A 21696-nucleotide genomic window follows, 5' to 3' on the forward strand; every position below is an offset into this window, starting at 1 on the left:
TAGGTATGTACACAGACACCGCCACATGCCACAGTCTAGACACCGCCACATCTTCACCCTGGCATGTGGCGGTGAGTTCGGGATGACGTCATATCTGTTCCTCCAGCAAATCAGCTTCACAGCTACCTCAGCCCTACAGGTTCCTTTCAGTCTAAGTCGTGACGTCGTGGCCAAGATCACGATGAAACGCATTAATTCTCCTGCAGATGACAATGTCCCTATTTATATCTTCATCCTCCTCTTTGCAATTCTCCTTTTCAGTCTCCTGGCCACCACCGATTTTAAACGTTCTCCCAACCCTGAACAATAACACCGCATACCATCAAATATCGCCAAACATCACCAAACACCAGCATCATGGCCGGCGCTTGCTCAACGCTCTGTTTGATTATCATCACTATATTTAGTAAGTGAATACACCGCTGCCCGACAAGTACACCTACAAAACCCACTAGAAAACCCACTCTTCCCCCACATAGCGATCCCCAGATCATCCCTCAATCTATACAGTCTATCCCCACCAGAATGATATGCTAACAAAAGAAACAGTTCCTCCTCTTGGTGTCTTCATGATTGCAGGCTGTGGAGTTGACTTCTGGATCAACGTCCTGCTCACATGCCTTGGGTAAGTGTGGATATCCTGACTTCCGTCCTATTCGAAAACTAACCAGTGATATCTCCCAGCTACTTCCCCGGACACATCCATGCCTTCTATTTGGAATACATCTACTATGATCGTCGCAATCGCGATCCACTGACTCGTGCCTCCCAACGACCTGCACCAGGCGTCTACTCCGATCGCATCCAGAATGGAGGCCTTCGTCATGTACCCGCAGGCCAGACTTACGGTACCATCTGATTTCCTTTTGATGCCTCCGAAATCTTTTGGTCGACTTGCTTGACCCAGTCTGTCGACACTCGGCTTTCTCCATGACTTTGAACCTAAGCGAGTCTCTACCTTTGATATATCCATAGCATTGATCCTTGTTCTTCTTTCGGGTATAACTGGAACCCCTTTGAGGCAACAAATAAAATGAGAAGTATGGCTTTCCACTCTCCAATGCGATGCGTTTCATATGTATCATTTTCAAAATGCAACAGTAGAAGGTGAGCATTATAGCCCTCCAAAGCTCCCAAAAGTAAACAAAAAAATGTAAAGCCCAACTCCCTATCCTAATAGACCCAAAGTCTAAACGTTCGCCTTCTCTGCCTTGTCTGCCTTCTCCGCCTCCTTAGCCCTCTTCTCAGCAGCAGCCTTCTTAGTATCCTTCACCTCAGGGAAAGCAAAAGGCTCACTGCTAACAATCGTCCCCCCAGTCCTCGGTGCGGCACCGGTACCAGGCGCCCAGAACAAAGCACCAACCCAAGGCTGAACATTCCACCCAACATGAAGGGTAACATTCTGACGCTCAGCCAGATGGCCAGTAATATCACTGATCTGGTACTTGCCCTTCTGACCACGCAGCCTCAGGACACCTGTTGCGAGGGCCTCCTTCTTATTCTTGGCCGACTTAGCCGACTTGGCCGACTTAGCATGGCGCTTAGCATTCCGCTTCGCAGCCGAAACAGCCTCAGAGGTAACCGACGCAGGAAGAAGCGCAATGACCTCGTCTTTGAGGATATCCCATGAATACGGCGATGGGGTCGCGGGGATGATAGTGTCCCAGATGATAGACTCTGAGACGTGGACCTGCGAATCGGGCTTATTGGAGGAGGAGTAGACAGCGTATACGTAGACGAAGAGTTGTTTCGTGTTCCAGTTGAAGAGCGGGCTCAGGTCTGCATCGAGATCGAAGCGGAACTGGGCGTATTCTTCGCGTTTGGTGGAGTAGTAGTGCGGCCGGCCTTTGACACTGTTATACCGCGCAATACGGGGTTAATGAATGGGAGGTTTCTTCTTTGATTGCTAGGTCTCGGTAGAGTGAAGTGTTGGAGGGAGAATGCAAATCGCGATTTCACTTACACCTGCACGTTCTTCAGCTGCACCGAGGCATTGGTCTCGTCTGCTGGGAAGAAGAGGACCGAGACGGCTGCCAGTGCGCTGACAACCAGCGCAACTGTAGTAAAGAAGCCGAATACGGACTGGATGCGGTTCAGGGAGGAATGCATGGTGTGGTGGGAGACGAATAAGAAAGATGAAGCCAGCTGGACCTGTTTGGATGTTTGGGTCTTATCGATAAGCGGGCATCTATAAACCGGGGCTGTCATCTCCACATAGGCAGGCAACCTTCTCTCCCATGAGCCTCGTTCCTCTCTCTTCTTTTGATTTTCTTTATACCCTAAGCTTCTGCCAGTTGCATACACCAGTTATACGTGAAGTCCATAGAATCTATTATCTCGGAGCCTCACTCGACGCTCACACAGCAACCAACAACCAACAATCAACCCCACACCATACACAATGGGCGACCATATCCTCTTCTTCTACGGTAAGTCATTCTCAAATCAAGGCAAATCAAAAACTAAAACCTATCCAGGAACCCTAATGGTCCCGCAAATTCTCCATAAAGTAATCCATGGCTGCGCCAACCCAGAACCCTGGCAAAAAGCCATGCTCCGCTTCCAACCCGCCATTCTACACGGGTATAGACGACATCGTGTGCAAGACGCCGATTACCCAGGGATCGTGGCAGTGCCGGAGGTACAAACCGAGATGGAGAAGCCATCTGTACCGAAAACCCACTTTGGGACATCGGTCATAGGAACTCTCGTGTCGGGACTAACAGAGGGCGACCTCCACCGACTAGATAGGTTCGAGGGCTCCGAGTATGAAAAGAAATGGGTTACTGTGCGCACGCTGCGAGAAGTGCCGGGTGAAGATCAGAGTCATGCTAGTGAGGGGGTGACTGATGAGAGTCAGTTGCGGGAAATGCTGAATGCGATGGGTAGTACTGTTTCTGATGAAGGAGAAGAGGTTCCGGCTGTGACTTATGTATATACCGCTGGGAAGGATATGCTTGAGGATGCGGAGTGGGACTTTGATTCGTTCAAGAGGGATAAGATGGCGTGGTGGGTTGGGGCGGATGAGAGTCAGTGGTAGTTAGATAGTTAGTTAGCTTGTTCACGTGTGACTAAGTAGCTATTTATTATTGGTGCTTTGCCGGAAAAAAAACATTAAATTTGCTTTACGATGCGGACGATGGTATCTGATGCTAAGAGAGTAAAGACACGAAGAAAAAACACCTTCGTTCTCTCATCGAACGCCGAAGTAGGGCCATGTCACCGGACATGCCGTGACGCACACGGATTAAAACGCTAAAAACAACAGTGAACATAGTCATGATGTAGATGGTCAGCCCCGGTCCAGCCGGTACTGCGTTCGGATTCGAGGTTATCTTCAATACATGTAGAATGCTATCACTTGGCTGAACAGACTCATCTCTTTCGCGAAAGCCCTCGTGGACTGTGTCTCTTTCGTTCTTTTCTTGTAGGGGGTGGTGTGCCTGGCATTGCGGGCTCTTCCTGGCTACCGGGCACCTGGATGCTGAATTCTTCCTTTGGTAGAGCAACATGAAAATTTTGCGACTTTGTGTCTGCAGGTGGGTTGGAGGATGCTTTGATTGGTTCTGGGGTGTTTTCGGTAGGTAAGGGATGTATCTGGTCCGCGGTTGACTCTTCACTCGAGTCTTTGGTCTTCGAATTACCGGTCTCTGCAGGGTCCTTTGGAGGGTCTGTATCCTGCTCAGACTCAGATACCACATCAGCACCCGCAATTTCCTGCTGACACGGGAGGGGTGGGCCGAGCAGGAATGAAATGGGTTGTCTGGATGCCATTACAGGTTCATTTGCTTGTACCTGTTCTTCGTACAGTTCGTCTAGGAACTTGCCAAGACGGTATCGCAGGAGACCAGAGCCTAGTGGAGGCCAGTCATCGTTAGAATCCATACTCCGTTGTAGCACCTTTGTGATGAACCAATCAGGGCTTTGGACAAACTTCTCCAAGTATGCCAGTAGGTAAAGACCACAGTCCCAGAAATTGGGCTGAAGGGGGATATCGCGAGCTCGCATGCCCTTGACGTCGTTAGGGTTGAGTTCCACGCCGCGTTTAGACACCGCTTCGCGGCAGATGTACTCGCGTAGTATTTTGATGGTAGGGGAGCGAGGAATGTCGAGGGAGTCAAATGTGATGATGGTTGTTTGGTTGGGATCCAGCTTTAACCCGGTTCTTTTCTTCTTGAATTTGTTGGTCGGTTGTGATGCCGCAGCTTGGTCTTGGGCGAGTTTTTGGGCAGCAAGTTTGGGAAGATTTGGGGGAGGAAGTGGGATTTCGTTGGATGCAGACTGATCCTCTGGGTTCTTCGTATCCCGGGCTGCATGCTTATTCTCAATCCCCAGAGAAATAAAGTCCTCGCAGCCCTCAGATCCATTTCGGATCTCACGAGGCGGACTGGCCTTGGTAGAACCGTTGGACTCTGACTCTGACTTTGACTTTGGTTCTGGCTCAGGCGTCTCTTCAATTTGCTGGATCTCACTCTCAGACGTACTGGATGATTCTTTCTGTAGAGTCGGCGTTTGAACCGGCTCTACGCCATCGGCAGACCCAAGAGACAAACTTGGTAAGTTGCAAATGATTGCAACGTACCAGTGGGCATTCTCGTTGATAGGAACGACGATATAATCGTAACTGAAGAGATCGACGTTCCGAGTCCACTTCTCCACACCACCGTAGTTGATCCCACGGTTCCCCCGTGGGATGTTAGTGAGGGTCGCAAAGAAGTAGGTGTTGAAGAAGTAGATTCGCTTGGCAGCCTCTTTGTTCGTGCGTTCAAGATGTTCCTGGAGGAAACGCATGTAAAGAGCGATCAAGTTGTCATTCAGAAAGTCGTCCCGGAATAAACGTTCACGGTCGCCAAGTGTGACCTCAGCCTTCTTCTTTCCATTTCGTGGATAAACCAACGGTTTCTCCCATTTGTGCCTAAAAGAATCATCTCTGTGAAGTGAGTTGGAGTTTGCTTCTGAAGTATTGTCCTCTTTCGACACTTCTGAATTGTTATCGACACGGCGGGTAGAAGACCGGGTCTCGCGTTCCGGTGGATTGGCGGTATGTCGAACACCAACACTAACATCGGTATCAGTAAGAGGTCGAAGATGCTGTTGCTCTCTGGCAGACGTTCGAGAATCGACATTGCTATTTCGATGTTTTCCTTTTTCCTGAGCGTATTTGATCTCGAACGAATCAACATTGTTGACTTCACCGTGGTCATCTCTCAAGGATTTTGAAAGTTTTTGCCGTCGTGAGGGAGGGGGAGAGCGTGCAGGATCGGCATCTTCCACCAGGGTGTCAAGAAGCCGCTTGTTGGGCCGCCTGTTCTCTTGTTGACGTGGAAATAGCTTCTCATATCTCAAAAACGCCTTGTTCATCCATTTCCTGTTTTAATGTTAGTGAACCGCGAATTGATCTGAAAGATGGCTCGAAAACTTACATCTCTCTGCTCTGACTCTGAACATCGGCTTTCCTTAACACTGCCAAGAACCTTTCGTTTTCCTCGGTGGTCCAAAAGTCAATATCGAGCTGGTCGTCTTCGTTAAGATAAACCTCTCGCATCTTGATTCTTACTTTCCGGCTGGGATTCTCGCCGATGACAACATGCTGGATTTTTTGAAAAGGTATTGATAGTGTTTTGCCCTGGCCCACTGCATCCTCCCGAAGTTCAAGACCATCCTTGTTTGAATACATGTAAACGAATTCCCGTAGATAGCAAGATTTGCAGATGCTGCCGATTCGGAAAGATTGCAATTCATGCTTCTTATCAGAGGATTTTTGAGTGGCCTTGGCCTTTTTCGTGGTTTGTGACGGTGGCAAAAAGTCTGGATTTCGGACATCGGACGGGGAGCGTTTTCGAGTTGGTGCTTCTGTACGCATTGCGGGGTTGAGTGGGCGAGTGGTTTGGGTTTGTTTCTTTGACAAGGATCTCGGTGCTGGATGTGTGGTGATGTCGCCCTGAAGCTCGTCTGGACTTTCCCTGCCATTGGCAGGACGATGGAAGTTTGTCGAAGGAACTGTAGTGCGATTCCGACCAACTTTCTTTGATCCATCCTCAATATTCCCAATGACAATGGGGTCAGGAGGCTGGTATGATTTGCCATTGGCTTGATGCAGCTTAGTATCCGTAGATCTCCCCTGATTTCGCCGTTGTTGAGCGGCGGTTTCAGTAAACCTTTCATCCCGAGCGTCAGCAGAAGAGAATTGGTCATGTTGAGGACGAATAGAGCTTTGCGCTGCTTTGACGCTGCTCTCCGCATCTCGGAAACCATCACGTCGGTTGCGACGATTTGTGGGATGCTCCAATCGATCTATAGCTGAATTTGCTGGGGCCGTAAGGTCGATGGTCTCGCTGGTGTCACTCTGGCGCCGTATCTTGGTAGGCCGATTCGACTCTTCAAACGCATGCTCAAACTGAGGCGACTTTCTCCGTGAAGTTTGTTGGTTTGGTTCTCCATAAGAACGGACCGGTCCGCTGCTTCGCGAATTCTGTAAAATTTTGTCCTGTGGGGAGAACGCAAAGCTAGCCTGTGACTGGGAATCAGATGGGATGTCATAGTCATGGATGTCAAGGCTGGCATTTACCCCTGGCTTCTTGTTCCTAGAATGAAGGGATGCTCCGGGCTTTATCTTGACGGCGTGAGAGTCACTATAGAGCAAAAAAGAAAGCCGACTGGTTAGCATCCATATCTTGAATAACCCAACACACACCCATAGAACTCGTAGAACATACTGGTATCTGGCTCCGAACAAACGGGCCTCATCTTGCCGATTCTGGGAATCCTTTTGTTGGTCCTTGTTCAACATCTGCGGCGAATCACCCGGCCTGGGAATGGGTGGGGGTATCAGCTTTTGCTTGCCGGCAGGGAATGTCTGTGGGTTTCGACGGGACATGTCTAACCGGGTAATGGGATTTAGAAAAGGGTGAGAGAAACGTGTGCGCAATCGTTCGTCTGCGGTTGTAGATCGGGTTGGAGACAAAAAAGTATCGACATAACTGTGAACAACCTGAGAAGATCGATTAGTCCCAAGTCGAAGATCTGAGAATGGCCCGTAACAAGAAAATGGGCAGGGCTAAGAGGTAAGTGACCAAGGCGAGGAGCTTGCGCAGGGTCGAGTTATCAAAAAGGAATATGGACGACCGAATTTAAAAATTGGCGGGACGCGCGCATGGAGATATGAGCAGATAGATACACACCGTTGGAAGAGGAGCGATCTCAGGGTTTCGAAGAGATGTGGGTTCAGACAGGCTAGTGGGAGATCCCAAGGTAAAAGAGTCGCAACCAGGTCCAGCTGGTCGAGAACGAGGAGGGGTTGAGGGCGGTGGTTCACGCCGAACAGCAGATCGTTGATCTTCGGTCTGGCGTTGGTGTCGGGGAGACAAGTTAGAGAAGAGTTCGACTAGGTTTTTAAACACAGGCATGAAGGCAGCCGCAATTTCATGACAATATGCATTGCAAGTATCCCGTTCCAATTGATTGTTATTGTCTTTTTTTTTTTTCGTTCATGGGACGCAACTACGCCGCATCGTCATCTGCGCCCTAGGGCGGTCAGGAATTTGTTGGAGCCTGAAGATTTAGGCACGTATACTTTCAATTCATTGACTTTCAGCTATTTGATATCTACCTTGGAATAGACGGAATGTATCGGTTGTATTGTCTAAATGATTCAGTTTGTTCTTATCTTTTTTTGCATTGACGCTATTCATAACAATAGCTCAGTGTCCCAATACCTGAATAGTGTGAACAATACAACAACCCTACATATGCATACTGATCGGGGTTTTTAGTTTGCACATACATATGTAGTCTGGTGTTGTATCCATACCTCCTGGGCCATTCACTAATGTGTTTGGTTGTCTTCTGTATGCATAAGTTCTAGTTGGAATATCTGGAACCCCAACCTTGAACAGACCAAGTCTATGTGAAAGAGGTCTACTTCACATAAAACAAAACCAATTCACGCAAAACATAGACAATACCCTCACACGAGAAAACCGTTAGCAGCTGGTGCTGCATTCATGTTGCGTACATAAAGGAAAAACATCACGCATGAGCTCGGTAGACACAAAAAGAAAACACACATAGCACAGATGAGTTCAGTCAAGACATAAATCAAATCAAACCGCTGAGTTCGCCTCGATGCCCCACCGCCCCTAAGACCCAAACGCGTCCCAATGATTCGTGATTGAAGTTTTTTTTTTCGGGTTTACTATACAGGGCCCAAGGCCAGGCTGAGATCTTGGATCCGTTCATAGACCCACGGCCGCTTTGACCTTGTCCGAGTCATCTTGACCTGTACGCCGCCGTTCTTGATGATTCGTACCAGTGGCGGTCTTGTCGTGGCGAGCCTGGTCAATGGCAGAACGCTGTGCAATACTGTCGTCGTGGCTCTTCCAGATGATGTTGGTGTCTGCAGGGAAAGCAAGCAGGCGCTTGATCGTTTCTCTGAAGCCACGTTAGATATACAGTGTGACGGTGAACTAAAGCCGGTCGTACATACCTGATCTTGATGTTGCGCCCCCCGTCAATCCTCGTCCAAACACTCAAAACATCTTCGCCGCCTCGAACGCTCAGCACAGCGCCGCAGACTTCATCTCCAGCCTCCGCAAACTGGTCTCCAACCATGGCCAAGAGGAGATCCTCCCAGTATCGATCGGAAACCCCCTTCTTGAAACGTACGATCCACTTACCTCCCCGCTTGTTCGCCTCATCTTCCCAGACAGGGCGAATCCCCTTCTTGAAGATGTGGTAATCGGAAACCGTGGGAAGAAGAGAAGGGCGTTTGAGATGAGAGTACACCGCCCAGAAGCTTTCTACCGAAGATATCGAAGCGAGCGGCACGGTGGACTTTTCGTAGTCTGAGTATTTGGGTGTCGGGGGACGATACCAGACGATCCAGGTAGACTTCAAGGGGTGCTCGCCAGGAGCAACAAGGGAATTGTTCTCAAAGGCCTTGCGTGTAGCCTCATCATGTTCCAAAGGCGCCTCTCGTCCGGGTGTTTTCAACTCGGAGCCACCGGGAGTCTTCGGCGCACCGAATGAAGCGAATGCGCCGGACCCTAGGCCGAATGCGGAGGAGGCATTGGTGGATGGCGAGGAAACACCGCCGGATAATGGGGATATTGCGTTAAATGGATTGGAGCGGCCGTGCGAGCTGTCGGGTCCAAACCGCTTGGATGGGCGGGGAAGTTCGACACGGGCACTGTCTTTCGTGTCCGCTCCGGAGGTTGATAGGGACAATTTGGAGGAGCTAATCAAAGAAGAAACAATGCACCATATAAGTTACAATTGTCACCTGAGTTGAGGAGGGGCACACGACTAACTTTGTCCGGCGGGTCCACAGGTTTGCATTATCCATCGCGGCGGGTGAGAAGACTGCCCGAGACACGAGCGGTCATCAGGGGGAAAGAAAAGGATCCGTAAGGAGCGTTACACAGAGAGATGAGACGCCGGCGCTATTATCTCAGTGACGTAGTATAGTGGCAGAGGCGGGAAATTCTGCAATAAGAAATTCGAAATCTAAGTGGGAATGAAAGAAGGTTAAGAAGGGCGAATAGAGGATATCTGAGGGAGTTAATGGTGAGTTTTAAAAGAAGCAAAAGAAATAGTGAAACAAATGTATAGAGGGGGAATCAAGGTGAAGGGGAAAAGTGTCGATATGAATCGGAGACTCGACAGGCAGTTTGGAGGAGCAGCTCTCCTAACCAATCACAATCAACATAGCCCCATTTTCGCCTGCAGCCCGCACCGTCTTTTTTCCAGTTTTCCCTTTTTCTTTCGTTTTTTTTTTCTTCTTGTTCCTCTTTTCTTTCTTATATCAAGACCACCAAACTCAAATCAACGCTGGCGACTCATTTCTTTTACAGCACTGGCGTTTCCGATGTGTGTGTCGAGATTAATTGTTTCGCATCTAAAACCATCATCACGAGGGCTTACGAGCAACCCATGAAACGTTGATGACCTGATTGACGGCACATACTTTCTTTGTTTTGTTTTTGTTTTTTATGTCTTTTGTTTATTATAGTATAGGGTACGTTTCTCTCAATAGCAATCTTCATTTCCATTTCCATTTCCATCTTTCATGGCCATGAAGAAACTCTTTTGAGCTCTCTGGTAATCCGAGGTCTCAACCGCCCTACTACTTTGGCCTTCGGGCTCACGGGCTGGTCGAGCATGCGGTCAACAGGCAAAGTCTGAGCCTTGGAAATATATTTTGAATTATGAAATAAGATATAGCTATGCTGTATCTTTGAATGACCCAATGGACTGACATACAGTAGGTTATATAGCTTTCCTAGGTAATACCCATCTCTTGAAATGTCATTATAGCCATGTCGATATACAAAGTACACCTGTTATACTTGACCATGCAAATAATAACTTTGATCTAAATTTTTCTTTTGACCAATGGGCAATATGTGACAAAAAAAAAGAAAAACAAGCCCGGAAGAACCCCGAATACTTAGGGTAGTGAATCTCGTGAAAAGTAAATGCAAACCATTCCACCAACCATGTCCGATGCAATAAAACAGCAAAGAGAAAAATAATAATAAGATAATTTGCCAACAGTCATCACTGGGCAGAGACACGATCACTTGAATCTTGCTTGGTTCGCTTAGAATCCCGATCACTGCTGGGCACCGACGCGTCGGCCTTGCGCTTATCACGGTCCTTTTGGTTCTGGTATTCAACGCGCCGAGCTTCCTTACGGAGCGCCTTAGATTCGAATTCATGCCAGTCCCCTTCAACATGCTCCAATCTATAGACAAGGTTAGGGATAAAATGTATGGGGGAGCGTGGGGAACGTACTCAATCGGCGGGTGAGGAGCCGGTTCCTCCGATACGAAATATGGATGCTTAAGAACATCATCAGCACTGGGGCGTCGAGAAGGGTCGTAGCGGAAGATCGAGGAGATAAGATCCATCGCCCCGGTTGTCAGCACATCACGGTACACATCTTCGAAAACGCGCTTCCTTCGTTCCGTTGGCCGCATCAGGTGGAACCAGGGCATCTCCACAAGATCCGGCCACTCAGTCTTGGTAGGAGTACCCAAAGCATTATAGATCTTGTCCATTTGGCTCAATTCGCCACCTTCACCAGGGAAAACTGCCTTTTTGGTGAACATCTCCATGAAAACACACGCAGCGCTCCACATGTCGACAGCAGGGCCATATCGGGTTTCACCCAGCAGGAGTTCCGGGGGTCGGTACCAGATGGTGATGACCCGGTTGGTGTAGTCAAGTTGACGACTTTTGGAGAAGAACCGGGCTAGGCCAAAGTCGGCAAATTTTAACAATCCACGATTGCTGATCAATATGTTGGCTGCTTTGATATCACGATGTAGAACTCCACGATGGTGAAGGTAATTGAGACCTTCAAACATCTGCTTCGCCAGATCCTTCTTGTGTGAGAGAGTGAGAGAGAAAGTGGGATGATTGATGAGCCCGGTCAGATCGTGAGAGAGATATTCAAAGACCATGAAGCATTCGTTTTTTTCAACCATGACCTCTAGGAGGCTGACGACATTATGGTTTCGAAGATGCTGAAGCAGCTTGATCTCTCGAACAGCCGTGACGGGGAAGCCATCCTTCTCGCCCTCCATTCGGATCTTCTTAAGTGCAACTTTACGCTGGGTATAGACGTGGATTCCTTTGAACACTTTTCCATAGGTTCCAGCGCCGATCACAGACTCATTGCCCGGTTTTCGGTAGTACACAGATTCGGCATGAGCGAACTCCTCGGGAAGCGTGGGGCGCGGTTTGGGGCGAGTAAGAATCCGCTTCTGCTTGGGTGGTGGTGCCTCTCTCGGCGGTTCTGGAGAAGGCTCACGGCGGCGATCTTGCCAATTCAAGGGCCTGTCCGGGGGACGTTCTCCTTGTCGTCGATCACGACGTTGATCAAACTGTCGGTCATCCCTTCGATCCCGTGGATCACGGAATTCTCGTGACTCTCGGAAATCTCTGCGGTCTCGATCCCGATTTCGCCCTCCACGATCCCGGTCACGGCGATCGGCCCTCGAATCCGGTTTGAATTTGGGCAATGGCCCATTGGTAAACCGATTGCGAGGTTGTTGGGGTGGTTCAGGTGCACGGGGGGCTGGCTCGCGGATCTGCATCCTCTGAGCAAGGTCAGGCACTGGCTTTGGAGCGGGAGAAGCCGCAGCCTTTGACTTGAAAGCAAAGCTGAATTTCCCGCCCTTGTTTGCCGGCGTCGTTTCATTGGATTCGTGGGTTGGGGGCGGCCTGGACTGGGGGTTTCCGCTAGCAGATTGAGGTTGTGTCTGGTTCTCCTCTTCATCCCTATTAGAGGGTCGGGGGTGATCATCAATTTCAGCAGCTCGGGGGGATTGAGGGTCGTTGTGAGACTGTGGTCGATTGGGAGTTTGTGACCCATGATTGTGTGCCGGGGGAGGGCTATGTTGCCCCCCACGGCCTCGTGATCCCGATGCGGTCCATTGCAAGTTGTTGAAATGTCCTCTCGCGCCGCGTTGTGGGGGTCCATTGTGATATAGATGAGGACCAGAGCCAGAAAATCGCCGATCGGGACCCTGGTTTGAAAAGTTTCCTCGATGGCCACCACCAGAATGGCCACCTCGATGGGGGGGTCCGCTATACGGAGATTGAGGGTGATGATTGCTAGGGCCGTTAAATTGACCTTGGTTGTGATAATAGTTTCCATTTTGCGATGAATAGTCATCATGCCGGTAAGGAGAGGCATGCCTTAGGGAGTGTTAGTATAACTCAGAATGTAACGTGTAAGTGAAAACAATGAAAAGCTCACCCAGTTCCAGAATACGGAGGCGGGCCAGACCACCCTCCTCGTCCTGTGGAGTAAGGTGAGGGTGGTTGGGGTGAGCCGTGGTATGAGCCTGTCGATGTTGCGTTTTGAGAGTTTGCATGGGGCCGGCTATCAAGACGTGGTCGAGATGGCCGACGGCGAGGCTGATTGTTCACATCAGAGCGCATTGAATTCATTGGGAACTCATCTCGAGCGTTAGTAGAGTGTTCTCCGGGAGGACCGAAGTTATTAGAATCAAAACTGGGAATCGGGCGCAGTGGAGATGGAGACCGAGCAGTATCGTCCACAACAGACTGGATTGGTCGGGTCGTATTCATTGCCGAATCACGCCTTGACTTACGAGACGATACGGAGTATCTCGAAGCTGTAGACCGTACGGAGTGCCGTGAGTTTGATCGATAATGAGATCCGTGGTCGCTGTAGTCACCACCAGGGGTACGAGACCGTCGATCGGGCGAAGGATGAAACCCTCGTTCATGGACTGGTGATCTAGATCTTCCTGGACGTGGTATCTCTGGACGGCGACGGTCTTTTCCACGACGGTCACGGCCCCGGCGTGGTGATCTTCGTCTCGGAGCACCACGACCTTGGGTGCGGCCACCTCGTTTCTTGAATGAAGGGCTTCGATCCCGGCCTTCCCCGTGATTGTTGTAGTTTGGACGCGGTGGAGGAAGAGGGACACGGTGGCCACGCGGTGAGTGGCTGCGGGTCCTTTGCCGTTTCAGTGGAGGTCCGGTTGGTGACTCGTCCCTTCGGAGACCGGGGGCTTCTCTGTCAAAAGGTCCAGAAGGGTGGCCGTTCCAATCATCGGCTGATGGCACAGGTTGGGTTGAATCTAGTCGACGGTTATTGTGAAAGTTTGGAGGTGGAGAACCTCGAGGAGGAGATCGATCCGGAGCGAAAGCGCCTAGGTCATGAGAAGAGTCAGGGCCAAAGCGGGACGCGCGTGGTGGCGACCGCCCCGGGCGATCGAAATTGCGGTTATTGGGCCGATATGGACGACCTCGATCACGACCTCTGTTTCTCCCTCGATCGCGGCCTGACCCTCGACCTCTCCGTCTCTCCCTGTCACGGGGATCACGGTCTGGGTCAGCACTCCACTGGTCTCTCAACACCGGACTCGTACGGGACCCAGCCATGTAAACTTCGCCAGCGGCATCTGGCTCAGTCAGGGGAAGTATAGAATGTCAGCGAGGCCAGTCGTTGGAACAAGCCTTGAACTAGAGATAATGATGAGAAAGCACAGTGAGCGATGCCGTCCAAGCGTGTCTGCGATCGCAGGCGGAAGTCTTTCGGGTTTGGGGACACGGAACGATGGTTTTTCCAGCTTCCGAACTGTGTACACTATCATCAATCGTTGGTGAACAACGAGGACATCAGCCAGGGGGAGGTTTGAATGGGGCATACGCACCAATTCAGATTTATCAAATACACTGTCTCACCCTTTCCATATAAAGAAAGAACACTACTTGGCCGTCGAAAGTGGGCTTTCCAAGGTGGAGGACCTCGGGGTTGCTGACTGATCCGGGTTGCGGCTCTACAACTTGATTCGGCGCACTTGATTTGACGCAGGAATGGAAGGTTTGTGTGCAGCTGTCGAAGACAAGTGCAACCTGTACTCCTCCTTTGCTCCTCCAAGTTTCTTTTTGGGTACCGAATGTGTCGAGTCTGTGTCTGCTCAGCACATGATGATCTGATCAGGTGGTGCCCACCTGCAGCTGTTGGAGAAACAGACGTGCTAGCCAGACTTGCTAGCGCATTGTCTCCTTTGTGCTCGCCTTGCCCTTTTGTACAGCAGTTGCCTGTTTTTGGCAGAGCAACATTGAGACTGCGTTGGCTTGTCCCACAGATGAAACTATCTACGTATTGCACAAGGCCAGATGGGCCAACATCCCTGAGACACCATTGTGAACAGGATGATCCCGCGTTGGATTATCAGGTCACACCATAAAATCAATGGCTGGAATCTCTTATCATCCTCCCCAGAATCATGAAACTGTTCGTCAATTCGGAGGGCCGACTCAACATGCTGCGATTCTTCGTTGGAAACAACTCTGATGTTCTGTATCACATCTAGGCGGTCAGTTTTGCGATGTCTTGTAAGTTGTAGATTGATCAATTGTCAAAACTTGGGTCGTCGTGCACTAGAAAAAGAGCGTGTGCTGGAATGAAACTTTGTCGTGATTTACAACAGATAGACTGGTGGTTGACTATCTGGGGACAAATACCAGTGGGATAGAAATGAAATGGGCGGAAACCTTGGTTGCGATGTCGTTTTAAGCCGACCTTATGTGAGTTCTTTGTCTTTAAGGCAAAAGTGCGAATTCATGTTGGTGGTGTCCAGGTGTCCAGGTTGGTTGGCTAGACAGAAGACTGGCGACAATGGTAGGGAGCATATCGAATGAGGGGTCAATGTACGAGACGATAAAGGCAAGAAGGGCCTAAAAGCAATGATAGTTCCACCCCAATCCAATCCAGTAGAATGCGCAAGCCCCCAAAGGCGACCTGTCGGTGAAATGCTAGACACTAGGCCCTGCGCTCAGCCAATCCCGCCTCTCATATTAAATATCGAGATCAATTCCAGGACGAAATCGAAAATTTGTAATCTAACAGAAAGCAACAGCTCATGATGTGGATGTGGTTGCAAGGAACTCAAGGGCGTGGCCTGAAAGTCAGCCCAAGATCAAGCGGGATGGGCTGGAACACAAACCCCCGGCCATTCTCACCCGAAAAAAAGGAATATTCCCCAGAAATACCAGGGAGCTAAATTCAACAGAAGATATTATCGCTTTAAGATCAGAAAAGCACATGCCACGCCGAATCAGCGAGGAACTAAGAAAGCAAAGAGGTAGGTTGATGTCATGGGTAGGTCGAAGTTGTGCCGGAACTGAGCGTGGGGTCACATGGCTATCACGTGACACCACATTATTTATGAAGTACATAAATCATTCCTAGTCCTTGTAACTACCTTTTTTTGAAGGAGATTTTGCTTACAGAATATACTATAAATACCTCATGTTGCTGTTTTGATTCTCTGCTAGACGTTACCACACGACTAGTTCTCCTTTTCGTCCGTCCAAGTTCATGAAGCTACTATTGCTCCCTTGATGGGGAAATGCCCGCGACGGATGTGATGGGCATGTTGAGCACACTGTTTGGACCATATTCTGTACCGGGCTTATTACTATAGGCAGCTGCGACCCGTTGTGGTACATTAATCAGGCGACAAACATCTACTACGCGAGCAAGTCAGAATCTGAGACCCCATATCTAACACAACAGTGCCACCCAGCACCTATCAGTACATAGGCACAAGAGGGACATGTTTCTACATGCCAAACCTTAGATTAAGGAGAGAAGCAATTGGTACTCATACAAGTTCATTTAGTACATATTCTACAATATACTCCATCTTATTTTTCAAAGATTGACAAAGTCCTCACTCTAACAACCGCCTTCGAATCACCCCCAAATCACTTCATGCTTACATAGTAAGCAAGATTTCCCTCAGAAACTACTCATACAAACTTTGAAGTATTCTCAGATCAACCCTCCAAGGAGGATTGATCACCGGAAGCCTTAGCCTCTCCAGACAACCGGCCCACCCCGAGCAAGTCATCAGCCCCGTCGATTACAAAACGACGGAGACGGGGTGAAGCAGGCTCATCGGGGTCCTCAGACTCCGACCAGGTGATTGCGTGAGACACAACCCCATTGCTAGGGGTGGCCTCAGGGGGAGCAGCGTGGCCGGGCTCGGTCCCTTCGTTCGACACAGAAGAGACGGTCGAAGGCTCTTGGTCCTGCCCAAGACCTTCCCGAGAACTGATAGAGTCAGTATCGGTACGGTTTTGCACAGTCAGGCGCATGCTAGCCTGCAACTGTGACTGGGTGGCAGCCACGGGGATTTGGCTGTTCTCGTTGAGAGCAGGCTCGGGTGTGCTTGGTCCTTCTGGGCGTGGATCCGACACGTAAGTGGAGACTGAATCAACAGGTTCGTGAAGCCTAAGAGGTTGGGAGAAGGCTACCACTCGAAGATCTCTGTTCTGACTTTCAGCAACATGCTGACTCGGATATCCCAAAATTTGTTCTGGCACAGAATCTGGATATGAAACCTCAAAGGAGTGTGGAGCGGCGTGCACGGTTGGGGCAGCTCGCAGGTATGGACGAACCGGTGAATTCCATGGAGTAGATGGCAAGTCTGGGACAACCACATCTGGGACAAGAGGCGGGTTAATAGGACTAGCCGAGCTCAATTCTGGAACAAACATGTCTGGGACAGACGGCGGATTAATAGGACTCTCCGAGCTCAATTCTGGGACAACCACGTCTAGCACAGATGGAGGATTGATAGGACTATCCGAGGTTGGGGCAGTCGTGGTGTTTGGAGCGGGAGACGGATTCGAAGCATCAGGTGTATTCGTCGAAACAGGCGCGGTGGACGACTCAGGATTGGGGCGCCGCGGGAACCAAGGAAGGTCTAGCATAGGAAGCATGACACCATCGAATCTGGCAGGCTCGATTCTTAGGATATGAGCACCACTTTGGTTTAAAATGATGTAAGGAGGCGTTCGATGCTGCAATCCCCGAGGGACTGACATAGGTTGAAGATTTTCAGGACGAACACCGACAATTAGCTGCTGCCGGATGAGCCATGCTTGAAGAATGCGTTCTGGAGAACAAGGGACGGCACCCTCAGGAAATGGAGCCCGTTCGCGTCTGAGTGTGTAAGGATTTCCACGGTCTGTGTATCTCGGTGGCTGAGGTGCTGTCACAGGAGGATTTGCCATAGAGCTTGGACCAGTAGAAGGTTGGTGCTGAGTATCCATTGGGTAAGGAGAAGGAGGTCTGTGGTGATGAGAACGGTCCCTGAGATGAGCATCACTCACGGAATCAGGTGCCTCAAAACGAACATGTGACATCGAGTCAAATGGTACGGCTGTGGTGGGAGCCTGAGTTTCATGTCGCTCACGCATGCCCATCGCCGATGACTGCGATCCATGTTCGGCATCGGTATAGGATGAGGGTTGACGACGTTGGCTTGCTTGATCAGGTTCGTTGGCAAATTGCGAACTTCCATGGTGGGATTCATTAAGAATCCGAGAAGCTTGATGCTGGGACTCGTTGAGCATGCGAGAAGCTTGGTTCTGGGAATCGTTGATCATACGAGAAGCTTGATGCTGGGAAGCGTTGAGCATCAGAGAAGCTTCATACTGAGAATTATGGAGCATGCGAGAAGCTAGTTCCTGGGATTCGGTGAGCATGCGGGAAGCTTGATAAGCTTCATACCGGGCTTCAGCCTCTCTGCGCGCATTGACTCGATTGGTTTCGTTGACTCTTCGCAATCTTTCTAGATAGACGAAGAAATCGGGGTGCACCCGTGGTTCAGAAGAGGAGTCGTCAGAGTCAGAGTGAGCGCCAGCATCTAGGTGAGCGCGGAGGATTTCAGCGGTTGCATAAGAGGACCAATGCTGCTGTGTAGGTCTAGATGGGCCAGTGTTGTTGGCTCCGTTAAACTCGTTGGCACTGGTAGGCTGATTGGTCGGCTGGTTGGTAAAGCCAGCGGGATCGTCCTGAGAAGGGGAACTTGAGGAGCCTGGATTGGCTGAACGTCGATTGCGGTTATTCATTATGTTGGAATGAATTCTCTTGTTTTTGGTTGGCAAAAAAAGGCTTGAGATTTTCTTTGATAAATCAACTTTCAATTCCATGTCAGTAAATGTCATGCTGGATTCGATCAGGTACATACGTGGTGGGCAAACCCTTTGAGTGCCTGGAGGTAGGCGACAGGTTTGAATGTGAGAATCCTTTTTAAAACACATTAGTGTCTTATCACATGGCAACCAAACAAGGATCAGATCAGGGGGAATATCAGATGAAAGTGAACAATAGACAAAGAAATATCACATCATATCTTCTTGAAAGAAAAACAATGATGTAGACAGGAGGAAAAGAAGACTGAAACATGCTCAGTTTCCATGTCCAATCAATGTTGGATGTCAAGAAATTCAGGAACACTGGCGGTGTATGCAGTACACATAAAGGAAGTGGGAACAGCTCACACGAGACTTACAAAGATAGATAATACGGATGCGACTCTTCAGTAGCCGTGGATTGGCGTGTGGTGTGTTGCGGTGACCTTGAGATATTGAGAGGCAAGGTTGACCGTGGACGTGACTGGAAGATGCACGTACGTCAAGCGCTGCAGAAAAGGCCCAAAGAGGCGAAAGCAGAGGAAATCAATGATAGATCACCAGGATTGGAGCTGGATGTAGGAGTAGATACGTTCCTGATGGATGAATAGTGCAAGAGTTTGATGGAGAAGATAGGAAGGATAAAGAGTTGGATGGTAGAGATGAGATGAGATGAGATGGAAGAGAGAGTCCGCTAGAGGAAGAGTGATAAAAAAGCACATCAGACGTGTATCTGCGTAGGAGACTATCGTCGGGGGCAACGATTAGTCGTCGTGGGCTTAACTCGTGGGCTGCCATTGGCCGGCGATACCTAGGTATTGAGGCTCGACGATGTAAGCGATGAGTCGTCGGGGGAGGAGGTAGGTAGGTATGATGGATTTCGCTGCCGACAAGGTACTCGGCTATTCCCGTAGTGTTAAGACCCTTGGTGATATCTTCAAGCAGACTAGGCATTCAGTAACTAGAGCTACTTATCTAAACCTCGACACCCAGCTCAGTCGCCCTTGGTCACACTTCGGGAGACTTAAAAGGCTCTTGTAAAAGCCCTAAGAGACACCGAATAACTCTGTCGAAACCAGCTGCAGGCCTTTAACTCAACACTTGTTGATGTCGAAGGTTTACATATCGCTATCAGAACTTTGCTTTTCTGTTCTAGAAAAGGAAACAAAAAATCGGAAAGAAATTGTACATTGATTCTAATACATACATTGTATCTAAGTGGACATGGATTACTAGGATGCCCGTAGGCTTCATGGATCAAGTGTTGAAACAGCCTTGCTAGTTCTATCGAGTGAAATCTCAATAGTACAGCAAAGACATCTTGAGGGGTTGTGTTAGTAAGGCAGGGCATAGGGAATGAGGGAGATTTTTTTTCTTCCTTGGACCCGGCCCATCAGGGGTAGAGGAAGGGGTGTTTACCATTTCCTTCGAAGCCACAAGAAGCAGGCTGTGGGCTTCATGGACGAAGGAATATGACAAGACACCAGGGCAAAGATTGGCCCAAGTATGGGCAAGAGAACAGAGACAAGAGAAGACATGAGAAACACCAATCCACGCTTAACATGTAAAGTAAAAAGCAAGACCACCCAAAACCTGTTGAAAGGTCACCACCAAAACTCCAAGAATTCATAAATCAACAACCAGTGTTTAGGTTGGGGTTTAGCGAGATGGGGCACTATCTCCGGTTCAACAGGGTCAAGAACTCTTCACGAGTCTTGGCGCTGGACCGCATACATCCCAGCATACAGCTGGTAGTAGTAGTGCTGCTAACCTTTTGCACACCGCGCATAACCATGCAAAGGTGGGAAGATTCCATAACGACACCGACGCCGCGAGGCTGAAGGACCTCTGAAATCGCTAACGCAACTTGCTTGGTGAGACGCTCCTGGACCTGGAGTCTGCGAGAGAACATCTCTGCCAGGCGAGCGAGTTTTGACAAACCAAGGACGCGACGGTCGGGAATGTATCCAATATGCATCTGTAAGTGGTTAGAATGATATCATCACGGTATCGGCAACAGCAATCCTTACCTTTCCGGTGAAGGGAACCATGTGGTGCTCGCACATAGAGAAGACGTCAATGTCCTTGACAATGACCAACTCATCGTGGTCCTCGTGGAAGACAGCGTTGTTGACCAAGTCCCGAACATTCTCCTCGTAACCCTTGGTAAAGTAGAGCATAGCCTTGGCATATCGCATGGGGGTCTCGCGAAGTCCTTCTCTTTCCGGATCCTCACCGATACATTCTAGGATTGTTCGGATAGCTCCAGACATCTTCTCAAGACGTTGCTCGGTCTCCTCCGGTGTTGACTCCTTCCGCTGTCTAGTTCCAGGACCTAGATGACAGTAGTTAGAGGAATATACTAATAGAGCGGTGTCCACCGATGGGGTTAATGTCACTAACAAGGCCAGCTGAGACCATCAAAGTCGATGGGTGGGTTCAATGTGTAGGGGCTAGCGGGTCGGCTAACAGTGGTTGAAGGTGTCAATGGGGCGGCCGCATCCCTGGGATCGCGGGGAGGGTCATTCAAGCTAGGACTACAGCCCAGAGATCAGCAATGTAACTTGGATTGTGATGGCCATCGATATTAATATTGATGTATACATACCGCACTGGCGCCACACTGCGAATTGGCACAGAAGCACTAGAAACAGACTGGGTGGGGGCGGCCTCAGTCTCCCCAGTTTCGGCCGTGGTCTCGGTCTTAGCCTCAGGAGATTCAAATTCAATGGGAATTCTGGGTTCAAAAGAGGAGCGAATGGATGTATTGAGACTCTCACGCTCACGAGAATCACGGCTGCTAGTTGTATGTTGCAGCGGGGAGCTACCGTTCAACATGTGGGACGGAATTGCTGAGGGCTTTGGGCTTGTAGGAGAACCAGAACCCATGATGGCGATGTATCAAGAATGAAGTTGATCAAAAGTAGAATGTAACACCTTGCAAGATGATATATAGTAATTATTAAGACGATGTGAACATATAAAGTCAGAGTCAACTTTTTTTTTTTCCATCAAACGACACTAACTTTGTTCTGTCCCCCTCATCCCCCACCAATCACCGCCAATCAAAACTCACCGGAGTGATGACATGCTCCCCGCGGATAACGGGCTCTGGGGCCGAGCACATGCATAGATTTGTTGTATGGTTATATGAATCCTATATATTATTGGGTTATACATATTATTCTTTCTATTACACACCTAGCATCTTGCATTAGCTTT

General features: G+C 49.4%; 9 protein-coding genes across 9 annotated transcripts; 3 read left to right on the forward strand and 6 right to left on the reverse strand.

Annotated features, from left to right (window-relative positions):
- Positions 1–25: 25 nt before the first annotated feature.
- On the forward strand, positions 26–310 carry N7479_005317 (Branched-chain alpha-ketoacid dehydrogenase kinase/Pyruvate dehydrogenase kinase N-terminal; the record flags this gene model as incomplete). The annotated part of the gene is made up of 1 exon (XM_057253014.1): positions 26–310. The coding sequence occupies one exon, from the start codon at positions 26–28 to the stop codon at positions 308–310; it is 285 nt and encodes a 94-aa protein (XP_057106876.1).
- A 47-nt stretch (positions 311–357) lies between these two features.
- N7479_005318 (YqaE/Pmp3 family membrane protein) lies at positions 358–859 on the forward strand (the record flags this gene model as incomplete). The annotated part of the gene is made up of 3 exons (XM_057253015.1): positions 358–406; positions 550–625; positions 685–859. 3 exons carry the CDS (start codon positions 358–360, stop codon positions 857–859), a joined length of 300 nt encoding a protein of 99 aa, XP_057106877.1.
- A 330-nt stretch (positions 860–1189) lies between these two features.
- N7479_005319 (signal peptidase complex subunit SPC3) lies at positions 1190–2109 on the reverse strand (the record flags this gene model as incomplete). Its single annotated transcript, XM_057253016.1, has 2 exons — positions 1190–1853; positions 1964–2109. 2 exons carry the CDS (start codon positions 2107–2109, stop codon positions 1190–1192), a joined length of 810 nt encoding a protein of 269 aa, XP_057106878.1.
- Positions 2110–2401: 292 nt separating this feature from the next.
- On the forward strand, positions 2402–3040 carry N7479_005320 (gamma-glutamylcyclotransferase family protein; the record flags this gene model as incomplete). Its single annotated transcript, XM_057253017.1, has 2 exons — positions 2402–2429; positions 2478–3040. 2 exons carry the CDS (start codon positions 2402–2404, stop codon positions 3038–3040), a joined length of 591 nt encoding a protein of 196 aa, XP_057106879.1.
- A 335-nt stretch (positions 3041–3375) lies between these two features.
- Positions 3376–7406, reverse strand: N7479_005321 (uncharacterized protein; the record flags this gene model as incomplete). The annotated part of the gene is made up of 3 exons (XM_057253018.1): positions 3376–5368; positions 5424–6991; positions 7182–7406. 3 exons carry the CDS (start codon positions 7404–7406, stop codon positions 3376–3378), a joined length of 3786 nt encoding a protein of 1261 aa, XP_057106880.1.
- Positions 7407–8234: 828 nt separating this feature from the next.
- N7479_005322 (eukaryotic translation initiation factor 4E) lies at positions 8235–9472 on the reverse strand (the record flags this gene model as incomplete). Its single annotated transcript, XM_057253019.1, has 3 exons — positions 9309–9472; positions 8486–9235; positions 8235–8430 (listed from the first exon to the last, which is right to left on the reverse strand). The coding sequence occupies exons 1-3, from the start codon at positions 9341–9343 to the stop codon at positions 8235–8237; spliced, it is 981 nt and encodes a 326-aa protein (XP_057106881.1). The 5' UTR covers positions 9344–9472.
- Positions 9473–10557: 1085 nt separating this feature from the next.
- On the reverse strand, positions 10558–13923 carry N7479_005323 (putative protein kinase; the record flags this gene model as incomplete). The annotated part of the gene is made up of 3 exons (XM_057253020.1): positions 10558–10744; positions 10795–12705; positions 12767–13923. 3 exons carry the CDS (start codon positions 13921–13923, stop codon positions 10558–10560), a joined length of 3255 nt encoding a protein of 1084 aa, XP_057106882.1.
- A 2406-nt stretch (positions 13924–16329) lies between these two features.
- On the reverse strand, positions 16330–18411 carry N7479_005324 (uncharacterized protein; the record flags this gene model as incomplete). Its single annotated transcript, XM_057253021.1, has 1 exon — positions 16330–18411. One exon carries the CDS (start codon positions 18409–18411, stop codon positions 16330–16332), a length of 2082 nt encoding a protein of 693 aa, XP_057106883.1.
- A 1738-nt stretch (positions 18412–20149) lies between these two features.
- N7479_005325 (GTP cyclohydrolase I) lies at positions 20150–21363 on the reverse strand (the record flags this gene model as incomplete). Its single annotated transcript, XM_057253022.1, has 4 exons — positions 20150–20452; positions 20505–20809; positions 20878–21011; positions 21083–21363. The coding sequence occupies 4 exons, from the start codon at positions 21361–21363 to the stop codon at positions 20150–20152; spliced, it is 1023 nt and encodes a 340-aa protein (XP_057106884.1).
- Positions 21364–21696: the final 333 nt, after the last annotated feature.

The sequence above is a fragment of the Penicillium vulpinum genome (genome assembly GCF_028829585.1).
Source record: "Penicillium vulpinum strain IBT 29486 chromosome Unknown utg000003l_segment0_segment0, whole genome shotgun sequence".
Classification (NCBI taxonomy): Eukaryota; Fungi; Ascomycota; class Eurotiomycetes; order Eurotiales; family Aspergillaceae; genus Penicillium; species Penicillium vulpinum.